The sequence below is a fragment of the Symsagittifera roscoffensis genome, chromosome 5, assembly GCF_963678635.1.
Source record: "Symsagittifera roscoffensis chromosome 5, txSymRosc1.1, whole genome shotgun sequence".
NCBI lineage: Eukaryota > Metazoa > Xenacoelomorpha > Acoela > Convolutidae > Symsagittifera > Symsagittifera roscoffensis.
Genome location: NC_087066.1, coordinates 34,996,729 through 35,016,112, shown reverse-complemented (window position 1 = coordinate 35,016,112; position 19,384 = coordinate 34,996,729). Strand labels below are relative to the sequence as shown.

Here is a 19,384-nt window from a genome sequence, read left to right as displayed (position 1 = left end):
AAAATATTATCAGCAAACTCAAGACTTTTTACACAAGAAGAATTTACACTACCTTCGGTAATGAGAAAATTTAAAGCTATAAAATACACCCTAGCCGAATACGAATTTTAAATCCTTGGATCGAAACAACCAACAGCAGTACTATTCACAGATCATAAACTAACGAAATTTCCATTTAGACAAAAGTCGAATCCAAACCATAGAGTTTATAGAATTTAAATTATTTTAAAGAAGTTTTAAAACTTCTATATTGTTCGGACAGCAGGCAAAAACTTTGCTTTACCAGATACATTTTGTCGAAACACACTCTGACTCTAAGCAAAAAAAAACATCTTAGAACAATTCTCATTATATCTTGATTGACTAGAAGAAGATTTATTAGGAAAACATACATTTAAACCAAAACCATACTCATCATGGATGAAAACAATACACAACAAAAGACATCTAAGCAAAAACCACACCGAATTAACTCATTCCCATTTATAGAAAAAGCTAAACCTAACAAAATCGAAAGTTTAACAGGTCCCTCCTCTCCGAGTTGAGCCAAAAATATACAATCAGTAAGATATTCAATTTAAAAGATCCCTTGACTAATATAACAATATCACTCTCTCAACAAATGGAATTCAAAATACTTCTCTCCAAATACAGAAAAAACGAAACGACAGTTATTACAAAAATACCAAAATCTTCACCCTGTCATCCGACAACTTGAATCTTAAATATGAAACAAAACCAGTAAAAGCCGATATTAAAATTTTAGGACATAAAAACTTGCTTCGATACTTGCACTACACTTCTATTACACTCTTGAAACAAAAATCCCTGGTCTCCCAACAAGTGTAATTTTAATTGCATTTCACATTTCACATTCCTTACATACAAAAGGACACGCAAAATCAGAAAAAAATTTATATCCAAATTTCACTCGAATTTTTTTTTTCAAAATGTATCACTTTAAATAAAAGTACTCTGCAATGAGCGCATAACTTTTCAATTAAAGAAACCTTTTCCACACCAAATGCAAATAGGAGAAAAAAAAAGACTTTCAAGGGCAAAGTCTTTATTTTAATCACAGAATCTCTTTTGATATCTTCATCACCCTTCTCAGAAGGAAATTCATATATAATGGTAATGCTAAATGCATTTACACACTATATAGCACTCAACCCTGCTCATCACTGCAACGCTTATTATGCTCATACAACACTTTACCAACACTGAATAACAAAACTTGGCCTACCAAAAATTCTTGTTACAGACAATGGAACAGAATCTATAAATAATGAATTCATAATATTATGTAAACTCTGTATTATAAACCAAAACCTAGAACACCCCGTGCCCCAAGGACAGAGGGACTAGTTGAAGATATGAACCGTTCACTACAAGAAACCTCCGATGTTTTATAAAAGGAGATCATAAGGAAAACTCCGAATGGTCAACAGACGTAAACTTATTCCCATTAGCCTATAATTTCAAAATCAAAACAACTCTTGGACTATCATCAAACGAAAAGGAAATGGGTTTCAATCAAAAACCTATAATGTTTACAGCACATTCTTCAAAAAACGCACAAGGTTACTGTCAACCCAACAAAGATTCATTTTGTTTTAATCTAGCACTTCACGCTCATGACGAAGATAACTTTCCCAATTTTCAAAATAAACATCTGAAACCCAGACAGAAGGGATTTCAAACCGAGATAATTACATCTTAAAATATTTTAAAAAATTGCAAGGAAATTGTTACAAAAAGAAAATATTCAGTCTCAAATGATTTCACATCTTACAACAGCAACAAATTGAAAAAAAAAGGACTTTTGTCTTAATCTCAAGTTTTATTAATCAGAAAGGCATCTCAGAAAAGCTATAACCTATCCATATAGGAGCCTTTTAAAAAAAAAAATACAGACGTCACGTACAAATGTATACATCACGATAAAAGAGGAATAATACAACACGGGAACAACCTGTTACCATACTACCCAGAGGAATAAGCGCTTCGTGAAATAAAAAAATTATACTCTTTCAGAAGACTACATATCGTTGAAAAAAAACAAGAGTAAATAATATACAACCAAAAAAAATACAACAATTTCTGATCATCTAAACAGTATACTTCCAAAAGATATATCTGACAAACCTCAAAAACAAATAGTTCAGAAACAAAGACTTAATTGTAAACCACAAGAAAATATTTTCACAGTCACAATCAAAGAAAAAAGTACAACAACGTTAATGATCTCGCCTTAGAAGTTAACCAGGAAAAAATTTTAAAAAATTTATTCCAATATCTAAAATAATAAAAAAGTAGAAATTCAGAAAACCCCTGATTAATTAGTCAACATTAAAAACATTTTCAGAAAGCCTCAAAGTAATTTTTAAATACAACATTTCCTTCTTCTCGTCAAAAACTAGTTGAAAACCACCCAATCAAAAGTTGCAATCCTATTCTATCAATCTGCACAAAAATCAACAATTTTGTCTCAAATTCTACCCCGCAACTCCCCAAGAGAAAATAAGTAAAACCCAAAGAGACACTCTGACAAAATCACTTAGCCTAAAGTCGTTCTACCTCCCAAATCCTCCTGATCATCCTAAAAACAAAAACAAGGCTTAGAAAGTTAACACCTAAATACCTTCCACCAAAAACTCCTCATACCCAACCCACTTGTCAAAAGTCATAAAATATTTCGACTACACTTGGCTTCAACTCTGAAAATTCAAAAAGGACTTAGACAAAGCAAATCATTTTTGAAATGCTTCTTTTAAACTCATTTCAACAAATAAAACAATTCATTTCAACCTTTTTCTCAATTTTTTAAACATTTTTTAAATTTGTATCTTTGTCATAGCCGATTATCTGAACATAGCCATCCGTTTTTTCTAATTTTTTGTAGCAATTTCTTTCTTTTCCATTCACTCATCCAAACCTACCTCTCCTTCTGGACAAAAATTGACCACCTAATCATGTACGAAAATTGAAATTTTCATAAATTATACGAAGTTTACTAAGTAAGACAGATATTCCTTTTCTTTTCGCAATTTTCATAACTTTTCTTATATTTCTCATTTTAAAAATCCCTTAGGGCATAAAAGTCAATAATTATCTTTGCATCAGCAGCAGTTTTGCTGATTGTTTTTGCAGAAGGTTATTATACAGAACACAGACTACAACAAAAAATCAAGCATATTAACATTTCAAACAAACCAACCCCAATCATCTACACGTATTTCGTTTGTAGAAAACCCTTATTCGTTTGAAGAAAAACACGCATCACAAGTGAACAACAAAACTACATAATTCAAATAAAAAAACGCAATTATTCAAGTAACACAAAATGCGAATCTCAACCAAAAGACCTTTAATCATCATTTATAGTAGGTACACTTTACTCAATAGCCCGATCTACAACTCTTACAGGATATAAATTTACGGCAAAATTCTCAGAAAGAAAGTACATTGTTCACAAAATTCAAACAGCAATAAAATAGACTCGATCAAAGTATTATCAAAAGACTTCTACACCTTGAACCCAAAAAAAAGAACTGCAATTTTCGAAAAAGTCACAAATATAACCACAAATTGTAAATTGGTAAGCTTTTAAATCCTTTAGCCTCTGCGCACCATGCGTACTTGAACGCCATCAAGGTCATATACAACTAGACGATAAATTCCCGTTTCATGGTGCGCACGGATGTTTAAACTACGATTTACACACAAAAAAATGGATACCACATTTTGGAATAAATAACCCAACAAACTGATAAGCAGATACAAAAAAAATCAGGCTACCAGGAAATATTGTTCTTTAATTGAAAAATTCAATTAGAAAAAGTACAATTAACACGAGAATTAAAGGATGATACCATAATGTATCAAGGAATCCGCTTGCTTTGTAAAAACGATCAAGAATATTGCGATACCACTACATAAACCCAAGCAACCATACTCTGGTTCCCTGAAGACATATATACCAAATTTCAAGTCGCTAAAATTCACTAAAGAATAATCAATTTTCAAAAAAAAAGTATTCAGAAAATACATTTCGACAAAACCAACCCTTATCGAATTAGATCAAACCAACATAAATGTAACACTTACAGATGGTATTAAAAAAAGATTAAAACGTTTTCAAAGTTACCCTGAAACGGAAGTTGCATGTAAGCATCACAAACAACTTTTCAAACCACAATATTCAGAAATTCTTGTCGGTTACGACAAAAGTTTTGACATGAATAACACCTGTTCTGGCATATTCCACTACGATGTTCATCTCGAAATGAAAATATATTATACAATAAGTAGAATTTTTCAATAAATGTCATCCTCCGAATACTCCGTCACCTATGTGATTAGATCGAACACAAACGCTACAATCTCTCGCCCTAGCAGTACATAAAATCTTACACATCCTACGCAGGATAAATCGTATCCGGTAATCGCTCTCACTTCAATGACTATGAAGGAAACTTTCTTTGTAAGTATACTTGCACAAAGAAAATCTCACCACTTTATCTTTTTGAAGATAAAAGATGCTACCAATGCAAAACTTTATTTGATAAAAACAAAGTACCTTTTGTAGATACACGTTCACGCTGAACCTAGTTTTGAGATACAAATGTCCCATGTGGATCCAAAAGCAGCCACAATGTAGTATAACTTAGCCCAAATGAAGCTAAATATTAACTTTTAACCCCATAGTCTGCATTAATGGCTTCTCTAAAGAAACTTTCACCTAAAAGCATACACGCACTCGCTCGAAATCCAAATGAAGACCTACAATCAATAGGAATTTTCTCTGAATCCGACATACATCATCACATTTTCAAGAACTCCACCAAAACGGTTACATTTCAAAGACAATCAATTGCGAAACTTGCGAAAATTTGATGAAACAGCAGGTTTCTGCGACATCTACCGACAAAATTCTAGTGGATAGTTCAAAGTTATTAAGGACTATAAATATCTCAATGGAGAAAAATATCGTCCACAGGACATTTCACCAGTTATCATTTTCAGTTTCATAAATATCAAAAACGAACTCTAAGGATGGCCCTACTATATATTTAAAAAGGATGACTATACTACACGGAACCTAAGGATGGCCCTACTATATTTTAAAAAAGGATGACTATACTACACGCAATGTTTTATTTTATTGGGTTTCTTTTTTCACTCCTAGAAGGCATCAATAATACATGCTCAATACATACACAGGTCAATAGACAGGCAAGCTTTGCACGTTTTTTTTGCAGGGTTTCTTGGAATTATTTCCACCTCAATTATTAAAAATTTTTCTAGACGCTCAATTTAGCGAATCTAAAACAAAAATTATCTACAAAACCAAATATGTATGATATCCCACAAGATAACCCAAGTAGAACACTTACAGGACCACAAATTACATAACAATCACCCTTTATTTTTAATCCCACAAAATTATAGACACATACTTCCGATCGCCGAACGCAAACTACAAACTAGTACTTCACAACAAAGCCCAATATCTCACATAACAGTCCAACAACCTTTCCATCTAACTTCTAACGCCAATCCTCCCGCAGTTCACTTTCAGACCTCACCTCTTCTCCCCTACCCAGTTTTTCCTCTAACTCACCACGTATGGATTCAGACGACTCAACGCAAACAGTTTCTAAAACCATCTCCAATTTTAATAACTCAGATGTAGAAACTCCCGACGAACTCATTCACTCAGACCTAGCCCTACTAATGTTTCTCAACCACCTTTCCGGCCTCTCCCCATCCCGGATGAACCATATCCCTCTCCCTCCTCACTCACTGACGCTACGCCTATTCTCTCCCTTCTGTCAAGTAATGAACCCGATGCAAGCAGATGGAAGATAAATTGCCCTAGATGGAAGATAAACTTCAGCTTGATTTAGATAACTTTATAACAAAACAACAACAATTTCACGACACAAAAAACTCATTAACATTTCACCAACTGAACCATTCAGCTTCAACTTCCGAATCCTCCAATCCCCCAGTTCACTTTGCACCCACACGAGCCCAAAAACTCTTCATGGAACGCAAACACCCTAACACTACACCTCAATTCCTTATTAAGCGCCCAAGATCATCCCGAATATTTTGCTATCATCCTCAACACACTAATACTCCAAATTTTCTAATTCGAAACTTAAAATAATTACTAAAATTCCGCAAATGGAAATCCACATACACCACACGTCGATGATACCTTACTCCCTACACTATCCTGGAGCTCCTGTTACAACTTTACTAAACCACTGAAAACTCCCTTGAAAAACAACCCCGCCTAGAACCAACTTTGTGATACCATCATTCGCCACCTAACTACCGCTCTGCACGAAAATCAATTCACCACTATAGGTTTAAACATATTCATAGCACCCAAAGCAAACCAATTTTCCAATAATCATTATAACCACGCTGTCACCAGGTATATTGATGACTACCCGTATGACGATGATCCACACATTAACACTCAACTAACTGAAAATTTTTTCATATTATATCTTGATAGCACTAACAAAAAATTAGACCATATCATAGATCACGCACTAAAACACTAAAGCCTATGAACCGTTCTTTCAAATTCAATTACTTCGCACTAACATTTAACTTCCTCACACCGAAGGAAAGAGATATGTACTGTTCACACGAAATCGTATTAAAAACAAAAACAACCCACACCTACAAATATTATAAATTCATACAAAGACAAAACATATACAGTTCACTATCCCGTAATCCAGACCATCGTTTTGTGTTCATAAACTCAAAATACATATCAACCTATTTCTTAAACTTCACATACTGCATCAAATCAATTAATTTGCTTGGCATCCTCAGAAATCACGATCCATTTCGACAGATGTACAATTTTTGCCCACTGACTAACGCCTTCCCACTAGAAGACGCACAACCCATCATCCTTCCCCAAGTATATATACAGCCAATTGAAGAAGCCCTACTATAAAATATCCACTCTACTAAAATTAATCACAAACTTTATAACCTTGTTCAGAAAACTAACAATGAAAATTCAGCTACCACCGAAGAAGTAGATATCATCAGAGTATTTGAACTTCTTTGGCCACTGCTTTGCAATAAAAACGTAACACGCATGCTTGCTAAGCTTTTACTAACATCCGATACCTTTAAAACTAACTTGCCCCTTGATTTTTCCCTGAACTTGACCCCTCATAATTGTAAAAATTATTATTATCACTAAAACAAATCAATAAGATAATCACCAATCCTGCAAGTGTGTTTCACATTTCTTTTTTTACTTTCACCAGGAACTCATCTAAAGATAAAAACAAAAAGTAAAAAAAATCTTCTTCAATTTTGAACTTTTATCTTAACTATGTCAACAAGTAATCTTAGCGAAGTAAATTTAACACATATTGCAAAAAAAATGATAATTCTGTAATAAAATTCAAATATGAAGTAGTAAAATTAATAAAGCAATTTCAAATTCAAATTTTGAAAAATGACTGTGTGCTTCTTTTATGATGCTATTTCTCTTTACTTGCCCAAATTTCACACACTTTTTCCACCAAAATTAAGCAATTTGCCCAAAAAGAATTGTTTAAAAAATGAATTCTGTTTCAGAAACTAACTGATAAAAACTCTTACTAGTTTTCGCACGTTTTAAACTTTCTTTTAACCTTGTTGGAAGGAATTTTGTCATGATCACTCAAGACGATCTAGGATATACGAGACCCAATTTTGAAACACGAACAACTGTCCCCCTTCTCTCTATGAAGACATCTAATCCAAAACATGAACCAATGTGTCTTCTTATTTCACGCAGTCACAGCTTCAAAAAAAACCTAGAAATCTCTCCATATATCCCTTCACTGTAATAAACATTAAAACTTAAAACAATCTAAGCGCGAATGGGTGGAATGAGTCTAAAACTAGTATTTGTATCCAATTATCTCATTGATAGAACTCTCTATAAAAAATTTTAACTAACCAATCATGATCCGTAACTAACACTTACAATTTTTTGTAACGCTGAAACTATTCATAGCTTCAGCAACAGAACAAATTAACTATAAATTAGAAGACAGTTGTTCTCCTTCAACGCTTCAAGATAGTTCCTGATATGTAACTCGCAAATACCGGTATACACTAAATCTATTGAGACTGGGAGATATAAGAGTAGGATTAAGATTGGTATTAGACTAAGAAGTTGCACGAATCTGTCCGGCCGAAAATAAGATAGCGTGACGAACAGACGGTGTACCTTATCTGAAATTCCTCAAAGAGTGAGCACGCCGGACATAAACTCAAACCTTTTAGGGTAATTTTTTGTACGATTAATTAAAATGTTCTCGAGATTGCTTGAAGTCCATTTTCTGGCCATTTTAGTTCGTCTTATAAATCGACACCTCTCAGTAAAACCCTTTGGTCTTATTTTATGATATCATTTCTGTCCCATTTCGCTTACTTAAAAAACGGACAAACTTTGTGAACTTGCTAAGTTTGAAAATCTCTGCCCCCCTATTTGTGAGTTTTTTGTAGATTTGTTCTCTGGCTATTGATGATAAGTTTTTTAAAAATTTTGTAAGAACCATTTCAAATAATTTGATTTAAAAAATATAATTTTAAGGAGTTCTAATATTTTTGACATGTGCAACTTTTGAGTCTTCTTTGGCATCCGAAGCGATTTTAAATTTTGGGTCCACCGCAATTGTTTTTTGTTCACTAGAAGTCAAATTCTTTGATAAATCTCAGCCCTTTCACCAGCATATAAGCAAGACATCCGATGAAATTATAATTCTATTCTTCAGACCATGGCCAGCCGACTTTTTCCTACGACTATGGTCGCAGCGCAGTTCAAGTCAACATCACTGGCGTGCCAATGGACTCTTTCTCTGTCACTGTGACTCCGCCAACTGTGGGCCCTTTCGCGGACTTAACGTCCAGTGATCTACCTTATGAAATAACTGGGCTGGATAGTGGCACACAGTATACACTCACTGTGGAGGTAACGACACCAATGCCTTGTGTTGAAACAACTTCGGACACAAAAATATTTTGCACCGGTTAGTATAGAAGCAAACTCCTAAGAATACTTTTCTCCTACCACCGGTTGTTAGTGTTCTTAGTTTTCAGATGGAAATTAAACTGCTAATGAAACGACTTAAAATAGTAGGACAGCTGATGCAAACAAAATACCAATAATTTTTTTAAAATGATTATTTCCGTTCCGATCACTTAATAAGGGAGAAAGAATTAACTTTTAAAAAAATAATAACAAAAGTTAAAATCATTAAATAATTGATAGGAAACAAATTGTTTGACTTCAAAAATTCAAATAAACGCGAATCACAACTCCATAAGAGCTTGGAAAATCAAGGAAAAATGAGAAAATTAGAAAATGAGAAAAGTATGCTAATAAAACTTCTTCAAATCAAAAATCTTGGCCAGTCGGAACGTTCAAAATTTTGCTTTAATACGAAATGTCTTGGTAAGATTAATTGGTCTGTAATTGTTTCATAGGAAGCGAAAAACTTCGAATACAACTCGACGTCAAAATGCGATCAGCTAATATTTAAAGATTGTACCAATGATATTGCATAGAAACTGAATAAAAGACATTAAAAACTATAATAAAGTATCCTTTATTTTCCCTCCTTCAAAGTATCTTTTTTTAATTCAGCTTGAGAAGGCTTGCGCTAATAAGTACTTCAAATCATCATTGACTCAAAGATGGAAAACAAGTTTTTTTTGTTATAACTGTTTTCAATGTGACAGTCTTTTGAATGTTTCAGTCTATACAGACTTAAACTTTTTAATCATTTATTCATAGAATGGCCGGAGAAAAAGATCTACTAAATTTACCCAAAAGCAAAACTGAAAAATGCAAAATTTAAATTGCCAATGACCGTCTTGGCTGCAAAATATTTTTGAAAATCATTATAAAAACTTTGACTCACAATTGCCAACAGATGAGAGGTAGTAGCAAGTAGTCTCTATTTTTAGACCACACTCCCCCCAATTGGGCGGTGGTAGTGGACGGTCAAGACAGCCTGACGGTGACCCTGAGTACATTCACTGGCGCATACAATTCAATAGTAACAAGTTCGAACCCCGCATCGACCAATGGCAATGAGACTTCTGCGGCTGCAGATGGTGTTGCGAGTGTTCCAATTACTATTGGTGGGCTGGCCCCGGGAACTCAGTACACACTCGCATACGTGGTCCAATACAGTGACGCGGCCAATTGCCCGCAGACCGTTTCCGGGACTACGGATCCGACATGCACAGGTAGGGTTTTGAATGTGTTATTGCATAGTTGTAGATAAATCGCGTTATTATGCAGAACTAATTTTTTAGTTCAACTAGATTTCAATACCATAAGCTAGTTGAGTACACGCATTTTTGTGGTTATTTTTCTGGCTGGATAATGTTGCATCCTGACTCATGCATCTATCACGAATCATGGTGGGTCTCGAACATCATACCTTCATTCGATTGTCAAAAAGAGACTTAGTCACTTCACCACTACTCACCAATCAGAAAGCCATTTAATTCTCAACAAAACATTGCAATAATTAGATCGCATGCCTATGTTTTGATAGAAATGTGTAAACCTTTTGTCAGCGAGCTTCAGTATGCTGAAAAAAAGTGCAGCAGAGGCCATCTCCAAAAATTAGTTTTTTTTGAGAATTTTATCTTTTGATTAAACTTTCAATTATGTTTAACTAGCAAGCAATGGCTATAGGGTTGTTCCCTGAGGGTGAGGCTACAATTCTAAGCCCAGACGGAGCAGTAAAAAACTATAAATCTTGTGCATCAGGGACTTGGTTCGCTGAAAAAAAAAGGTTAATCAGCTCTTCTCTTAGGTTAGGAGACAATTCGTAACAACCGACGATTCATAACAAGCGACGATTCGTGTCAATTTTTGGTTTGATGGTGAAAAATTGAAAGAAACAACTGATAGCTTAATTTACACAAAATGAAATAAAAACTTAGAAATCAAAGTTAAACGCTTGCTCCTATTGTATATTACTAACTCAATTGTTCTCATAGTTTTTTTAATAACTTCAGACAATCCTAACTACATTTTTTGCATTTCTCTGTCTTTGATGCCTTCTCCTTCTACCGCTGTCTTTGACTCCAAAGATCTACGGGAAGAAAAATGATTGGCGTTTAGTGCGGAACATTTGACCCAATCCATATAATTTCAAACTTTCCACATATAGAATGATTTTCTATCCACACATAGAATGACTTTCCACATATAGAATGAGGTTTTTCGCCCAAAATATCGTTCAGGTATTTTAGCACCAACTCCAGATAACATTTGGGGATAAGTGCCAGCGCAATGAACGATTTCCTTGGAAGCCGACGTGTTTCATCGGGTTTATAAAGGGGAGCTACACCGAGCTCCTCAATTTTTCTTCAAAAATGGAAAAAGCAGCCTTTAATGATGGCACAAAGGTTGAAAGAAAGACCTTGGTCGAAACTTTTTAAGATCACGAAGATTTTCGGCGGGCTCCAGGCAGGGATTTAGCTGTTTCAGCTTCTCAAAAGCTATCAGTTTTTCTTTTTGAAAGAAAACAAATCAATTACAACAGCGCGTGCTGTTAATAATTGGTTGAAGGGACATGATTTGAAAATTCCATCAGCATGCCAAATTGTGTTGCTCTCCAATACATCTTATCGTTTTTCCGTAGAGAAAATCAATATGCGGTCAGCGCATAAGGCCACAGTCGTGGACTAGAAAAAAATCCTTCTTGACTGAGAGAGTCACCTCATGTGAAGTGGTATCGCAATGTTTTTTAGAGTAGCTAGCGCTGATTCGACACATATTTGTCGCTAAGCCGTTCGGGCTATTTGGCGAAATTTTCTTCGAGGCGTGCCCATTAACTCTGAATAAGTTGCTCTCGTGGTTTCCAAGGTGGTTTTGGCTTTCTCTTTGATGGCACGTTTATTTCTAAAATAAAGTTTTTAGCATTCGGGTTAAGTTTCGAACTTCCCCTAGAAAAGCAACAGCATGTTTTAAAGATAATAAGGTTTCTTTAACCGTAACTTTAGTTTGGCTGAAAAAATCTTTCCTAGTCCCAGAAAAACTCATGCCTTCTATTCGTGCTTGTTTTCCTTATATCTTTTTTCTAGCGTAGAAATGCAATTGTATTGTTAAGAACTGACAATGGCAATACGTTTTGGATGATTAAGATTCCAATTTCAGATCGTAGTTTAGTTATTTCTTTTTAAATGATTTCTTTTTGATTTTTGAGTTTTGAGTCTTTCAGTTTACTAATTTGGCGGCATATTCATGTCGAAAATGTGGCAAAATTAGGTTCGGCAAAGAATAAAGTTCAAATGTCGTAGACAAGAACGACTGAAATTAGACCTAGTTTTCTGTTACTTCAGAACACACCCCTCCAGTTGCTACTGTCTCTGCGCTGAACGACAGTGCAATTCGCATTGACCAGATAACAGAAGTGGTCCACTCAGTCATATATTCTTTGAACTCGGGTGACCCAACTGAAATATCGGCCGCTCAAATTCCTTTTGTTATTGGGAGTCTGGAGCCAGGACAGAGCTATGTAGTGGCTATGGATGTTTCGTCAGGCGGGGACTGTGATGAGATCACGACTCTTTCTGAAACTGTATGCACAGGTTGGCTTATTATCGTTTTACATCAATCAATCAAGCTCGCTAGAAAGTAACAAACGCATCATTCTTGGCTAAAAATAATCGATCAGCTCATTAAATTTTTTTCACATTTGTTAACCAAAACAACTCAGAAAAAAGGATATTTCAGCGTGAGCTTATCGGATGACTCCACAAAAACTTCGTAGAAAACAACTTGAGAAAAAATACTTTTCACGAGGATTACTTAAGCAAGTTATAAGTATATAAGTATATAAGTATATAAAGAAGTTATAAGCAAGTTATAAGTATATTACTTTTTAAATGACCTTATTGACTATATTTGTCGGTTATTTCAATATCATTCAATTTTTGCCAGATAAAGCACCGCTGTCCCTGTCTATAACTGCGGACGCTCCCGGCACCAGTCTAACTGTGGACGCTGTCAACTTTGGACCCAGTGGTGCTGTTTACACCGTCTCTGGAACAGTGCGTCCAGGCACGGTCTCTAATGATTTCACATTTGATAATACAGGTGTCCCGCACACCATCAGCACTTTGGCTGCTGGCACCCAGTATAACATATCCTACGATGTCACTGTGTCTTCTCCCTGTCCTGAAACTCTACAAGGGCATCAAATGGAATGCACAAGTGAGTAGAAGTTCACAGATGATTGATGATCAATCAATATCGCCGCTAAGAAACAGTTTTCTGACCGAGAAAAAGTTGACTTAGATAATTCAAGCGCGTAGCTACTCCTTTTATCCTTTTTAAGTCGATTTTAGCTTCGATAGATCAATTGTGAGTAGCGAGAAGGCCTGAACTAACTTGGGAACTTGGGAAATCGCCTATAATGTTTAAGATTTAGTTTCAACCAGTTATAGAACTATTTAATAAAATATAACATATGCAACAACTATGAGGCAAACGGAAGCCCCTCCTTGATTCATAAGATGTTGCTCTGAACTGTTCAGAACACACTGACCCAGTTGTGACAATTGATGACAGTTCTGCTACCTCGACATCTCTCACCATCCAGAGCATAGAGGTCCCTTCTGCCGTTACATTCAGCTCCACCGTCTCAGAGAACTCCGCTGGTATCAGCCACCGCAACATCACCACCCCGCTACCCTTCGACTTAGAGGGTTTATTGCCTGGAAACCAGTACACTCTCAATCTATCTGTCACCATCGAAGGCGACTGTCCCAGAGTTTTTGAGTTGACTATGCCAGCTAAATGCACAAGTAAGTCCTTTTTTAGGTCTTACTCACTCGAAAAATGAGTAGAAGTAAAGTAAAAATAGTTTTCAAAAAATCAATGCATATAAGGTCAACAAAAAAACAGCAGCTTTGCAACAGCAACAAACGCTTCTTTATGAAAAAAATCATATCGAAATTAGTTTTATATATAATCGTCCTATCTTTTTCTTCACCCTCCCAGTTAAAATTATTTTGGAGACTTAATTTTATCTCAGCTGAAATTCGTTGGCTTAACTTTTCTTTGTTTTTCTTTCACAGAAAACTCAGACCCTATCGTCACAATTATAACTGAGAACACGACTGCTCTGACAATAACCAGCCTGACCGGCTACGACTCAGTTGAAGTCTCGTATAACGACTCCACAATGGACGACGATTTCACACTTGCAGCGACAGATGTCCCCCACACAATCGGGGCATTGGATGCAGGCCAGTCGTACTCTGTAGTGTTCACTGTGCTTGTATCTGGCATCTGTGCGGAAACAGTCACCTACACAGAGACCAAATGCACTCGTAAGCTATATAGTTATTACACAGACTCGAAAATAAGAAAAATGCCAGCTCAGAATTTAAAAAGATCTTTTTTATACCTTCTCGCTCAGGCTTTTGAGTCTTGTTAATCATTTACCTGCTTTACTGAAACTTAGGGCGCTTCAAAAGATGGTTAAATAATTGCACATGCTTAAGCTCAGCGGTGAATTGGATTACTGTGGTTCCAATGGTGTTGACGGCAACGTCCAATTTTCGCTGTCATTGCAAGTCCATTAATATTTTAAGCAAATTTACAGTGCTGATTTAAATTATCTGCACAAAACAACAAATTTGAAATTTCAAACACGTTTTTCTCAAATTGGGTTAGGATACGACAAAAAGTGAACAGAACAAAAGTTGCTTAGAAGTTCATCAGAATTAATATGGTGCAATTTTGTCGCCGAAATTCTCAACCAAAATTTTACCCCAAAATTGGTCATTTTGACTTTTTCAGACAATCAAGATAACGCTGAAACTACTTTGTTAATTGATGAGAAAATTATATCACAAGAAATTTCTTACACAGCCCTACAAAATTCTGCAAGGGTTAAACCTCCAAAAACCTGTATAAGAGAAATCATTTTTGCTTGATTTTCAAGAAACGTGATTTTTACTATATAAAACCCAAAATCTTATAATTAAAACAAATTTTGAACACTTTACACAAACTTTTGGATATTTAACCCTTCTTGGGCTGTAAAAGAAGCTTCTTGTGATATATGCTTCTCATCAATTAACAAAGTTCTTCCAGCGTAATTCTCCATTGTCTGAAAAAGTCAAAATTACTCATTTGTGGGGTAAAATTTTGGTTGAGAACTTTGAAGCTATTAATTCTGATGAAATTCTAAGCAATTTTTGTTTTCTTTACTTTTTTTATTATCTTAACCCAAATTGAGAAAAACGTGTTTGAAAAATCACGTTTTATTCATTTTGTCCGGATACTTTAAATCAGCACTTTATTGGACAACGTCCTAAATTTCTGAAATATAATTAGTAGCAAAAAGTCCGGACAGATAGACTTAATTAAAATGAGCAATCAGTGCTTTTTGACGTTTTTTTGCATGCAAAATCTGAAGACGAACAACCTTGAATTTTTTGTCAGACAATTCAAAATGCGAGATTGTTCATTATCCGATGATTATGCTAGCCTAATTTTTAAATACTGCGATGAACGTCCAGATTTTACCATAAAACATTTTGACGCTTCAGATGCAATTGCCCGTCGTGGTTATAGGTTTTGAGCGAAAATTTGATCTACTTAAAAATATCCCCCCTCTATTGTATCTATTAAAGAATCTCCACCCCTGTAAATAAAAACAGTAAATTCGCTCGAGAGCATTGTACGTAAATTCGAAATTTACTGCATTCTGTGTGGTCGAAAGCTCGCTGCAAGTAATCTTATTAACAATCTCCTCCCTTTTCTTGAAAGGGGATTGTTAAGTAGATCCCGTAACTCTGCTTTATGAACTTTCGACTTTATGTTTATTTCAGTTTTAATTTCCGTTGATGTCTAGACAGTTGCTCTTTTTAATTAATTATGTCTGTCCGAACTTTTTGCAACTCTCTATAGAGAGTTTCAAAAAGTTCGGACAGACAGAATTAATTAAAAAGAGCAACTGTCTAGACAGCAACGGAAACCAAAATCGAAATAAATATAGCGTCGAAAGTTCATAGAGCAGAGCTTTCGCGCAAAACCTATAACCACAACGAGCAATTACATTCGAAGCTTCGAATGGTAACCCTTGAAACAGGAAAAATTTTGCTCAGAGTGGCTAATCTTTTTCTGCAATTAGTTTCCAAATTATGAATGATCTGATCAGCTTCAATTCCGTTTGCTTTTTTTGGGCGGTTTGATCTGTAATTTTTAGTTTTTGAAAATGACTCCTTGATATTCGACTTTTAAAACATCATAAACGGTAGATTTAAATTTTTCAAACTAAATTTGCTAACTGTTTTAAAGTAAAATCTGGAATTTCATCGCAAAATTTAAAAATTAGGCTAGTATAATCATCGGAGAATCGACGACCTTGTATTTTGAATTTGGTCTGACAAAAAATTCAAGGTTGTTCGGCTTCAAATTTTGCATGCAAAAAAGCGTCGAAAAGCACTGATTGATCATTTCAATTAATTCTGTCTGTCCGAACTTTTTGCTACTAATTATATAACTCAAACCTTCCACCTAAAACAATCGATCACGAAACGTTGTTTTCAAAGTTATAGAGTTGCATAAAGTTCGGACAGACAGAATTAGTTAAAAAGAGCAACTGTCTAGAAATCATTGGAAATAAAAACTGAAATAAACATAACGTCGAAAGTTTATAAAGCAGAGCTTCGCTCAAAACCTATAACATCCGCGGCCAATTGCATCCGAAGCGTCGAATAAAAAACCTTGAAACAGGAAAATTATTGCTCAGGGTGGCTAATGTTTTTCTGCGATTGGTTTCCAAGTTTTGAATAATTTGATCATCTTAACTTCCGTTTAGTTTTTTTGCGCGGCCTAATCTGTTTTTTTTTGCAGTAGAAAATAACTCTAGATTTCAATTTTTAACTAATTTTGCTAACTGTTCCATAGTAAAATCTGGATGTTCAGCGCAGTATTTAAAAATTAGGCTAGCATAATCATCGGATAATCGACAATCTCGCATTTTGAATTTGGTCTGACAAAAAATTCAAGGTTCTTCGGCTTCATATTTTGCATGCAAAAAAGCGTCGAAAAGCACTGATTGCTCATTTTAATTAATTCTGTCTGTCCGAACTTTTTGCTACTAATTATAAAAAGAGTTTTTTTGTTGATAAGAAAGAAAAACTGATCCGGGACGTCAAAATGAGCAGTCTTAGGTTAATTAATTTATCGTTCTACTTCGCGGACAGTAAAAGATTTAGCTTTTAACAAATTTATCGGACAACGTTTTAAATTTCTGAAATAATTCTGACCTTCAAATTTAAGCTAAATCAAAAAACTTCTTTGAAGTCTGGCATTTGCTTTTTTATCGGCATTTTATGTGTTTTTTTTTGCTTTGAAAGTTTGCATTGCAAATCGTTGTTGAATGAAAAGTTTTTTGCAAGTGTGCTCTTGACATAAGGCGAAACTGAAAGTCTCCGAAATTAGCAATCATTTTGCATTGCTCTTTTGTCAGTTCAAACGCAGTTTTGAAAATTCGATAGCAGTTATAACGCCATTTCACTTTCTCAAGGCCAAATTTATTTCAAAAACTTAATACATGAATCAATAAATTTGCTAAAAGCTATATTGCCAACAAAAATATTTCATTAATTATAAAAGGCAGCCTTCTCTAGTTAATGCCAAACTATTGGCAATGTTTTTTTACAATCAACAAATATCCAACAAAGTTAATTCATTTTTAAACTGTTCATTTTGATGTTGCAAATAAATTTTAACTCTTTCCAGAAACGTAAGCATCATGCAAAAAATTTATAAATAACCTAAGCTAAAACTTACTTTTTGACCGATTATAAACTCAAAAACTCAAGCTCACCGATATTGCCATCAATTGGGGTTAACTATATCAGGGGGGAGGGGGGATCCAGGGTTTTCTCGAAGCGGGAATCGGGTTTTCATTAAAATTTTCAAAAAAATTTTTTCAATATTTTTAGATCATTTATATGTAAGTTTCTGAAAGAAATCCAAAGTCGTTTTGGGGAAATATTTTGACCAAAAAAAACATTTTGGCGCGCGCTATCTTTCTAGTATAATATATTTTAGCTCTAAAGACGCTTTTAGAAAAACTTTATGATTCAGCGCCGAAAAGGGAAATCATCAAAATACCAAGCAATACCTTTGGTTGGCGAGACGGTCGAATTGGATCAATTGAGCAACCTCCCCCCTCGTATTGACCAATTGAGCTATCCCCCCCCCCAATCAAAAACGCTAAGACGCTACAAAAGACGTCACCAACGCATATAAATGGTTGATATGTTCATAACACTCAATCAATTGACCGACTGAGTTTCATTTTATATGAGTATCGAGAAAAATTTTGAAGAAGAATAACTAAAACAGCGAGTTACCAGGGTTAGACCGGTAGCCTTGTTTATGAATACCAAAAACTGTTCTCCGCAGCGCCGTAATAATGTACGCAATAGCTTTTTTTCTACTTAGGGCAGAAAAACTTCGCTCTATGTGCCTCAGTTTGATTGATTCTTTTTTCACTTTTTGAGTGTACATGTGAGTGTACTCTGAATGTAAATGTATCAAGTACCTAGCGAGCTATCTCCCCTCCCCCACGCGAGATTGCTCAATTGATCCGTCGAATCGCCAAAAAAAAGGGCGGAAGCCTCCAAGCCCTTCCTCCCAAAATCTACCCCTAAACTATACAATGTTCAAGGTTTGTTACACGAGCCAACAACTTTATAAAAGCCTCTTAAATATTTAGAAACTTTGCCACCCAATAGCATATCGGTCGTTGAGACATCGCCTAGTCCTTCTGACAAGTCAGTGGACGTCTCCGTGACTATCCCGGCACACTCTGGCTACACCTCCATTCTCGTACAGTACTCGGAGTTCGGAACCAACGACGCCAAATTCGACATTTCTATTAATCAGCCTGACACACAGAGTGCATCAAACGAGATGCCCAAGTACGGGGCTGTGTATGAGTTCTCAGCTGCTACTCTCAATGCGTGTGGGGAGAACAGCTCACATGTGCTGAACTACTTCATCACTCGTAAGCTGCCGGCTTCCGACGTTTTATTACGTGTCCGAGAAAATTATAACTGTACAAAACATTAAAATGTTGGAATGGTACGTTTATTATTTTCTTTTCGGCTTACGGTTCTCAATGATGCTCAATGATTTTTTGAGACTATCTTTTTAGATTTCGTTGAATATTCCAGCACTATTTTATAATTTCCCTATGGCTTTCATTTATAAATGGGGAAAGACCATACAACAACAATTTTGTACCCAAAAATTCAAGACAAGTAGAAAAAAATTATAAAATTT

At 35.1% G+C, this 19,384-nt stretch overlaps 2 protein-coding genes across 3 annotated transcripts in view; both read left to right on the top strand.

Annotated features, from left to right (window-relative positions):
- Window positions 1–19,384, top strand: part of LOC134846008 (5'-3' exoribonuclease 2-like) — a 351,354-nt gene that overhangs the window by 6,688 nt on the left and 325,282 nt on the right. The window lies entirely within an intron of this gene.
- LOC134846713 (mucin-3A-like) overlaps window positions 1–19,384 on the top strand; it is a 40,237-nt gene that overhangs the window by 9,897 nt on the left and 10,956 nt on the right. The window contains exons 3-9 of the mRNA XM_063864098.1: window positions 8,817–9,071; window positions 10,012–10,296; window positions 12,409–12,657; window positions 13,010–13,282; window positions 13,606–13,875; window positions 14,149–14,403; window positions 18,816–19,106. Coding sequence (XP_063720168.1) covers window positions 8,817–9,071; window positions 10,012–10,296; window positions 12,409–12,657; window positions 13,010–13,282; window positions 13,606–13,875; window positions 14,149–14,403; window positions 18,816–19,106 — 1,878 coding nt within the window. The remainder of the gene's footprint in view (window positions 1–8,816; window positions 9,072–10,011; window positions 10,297–12,408; window positions 12,658–13,009; window positions 13,283–13,605; window positions 13,876–14,148; window positions 14,404–18,815; window positions 19,107–19,384) is intronic.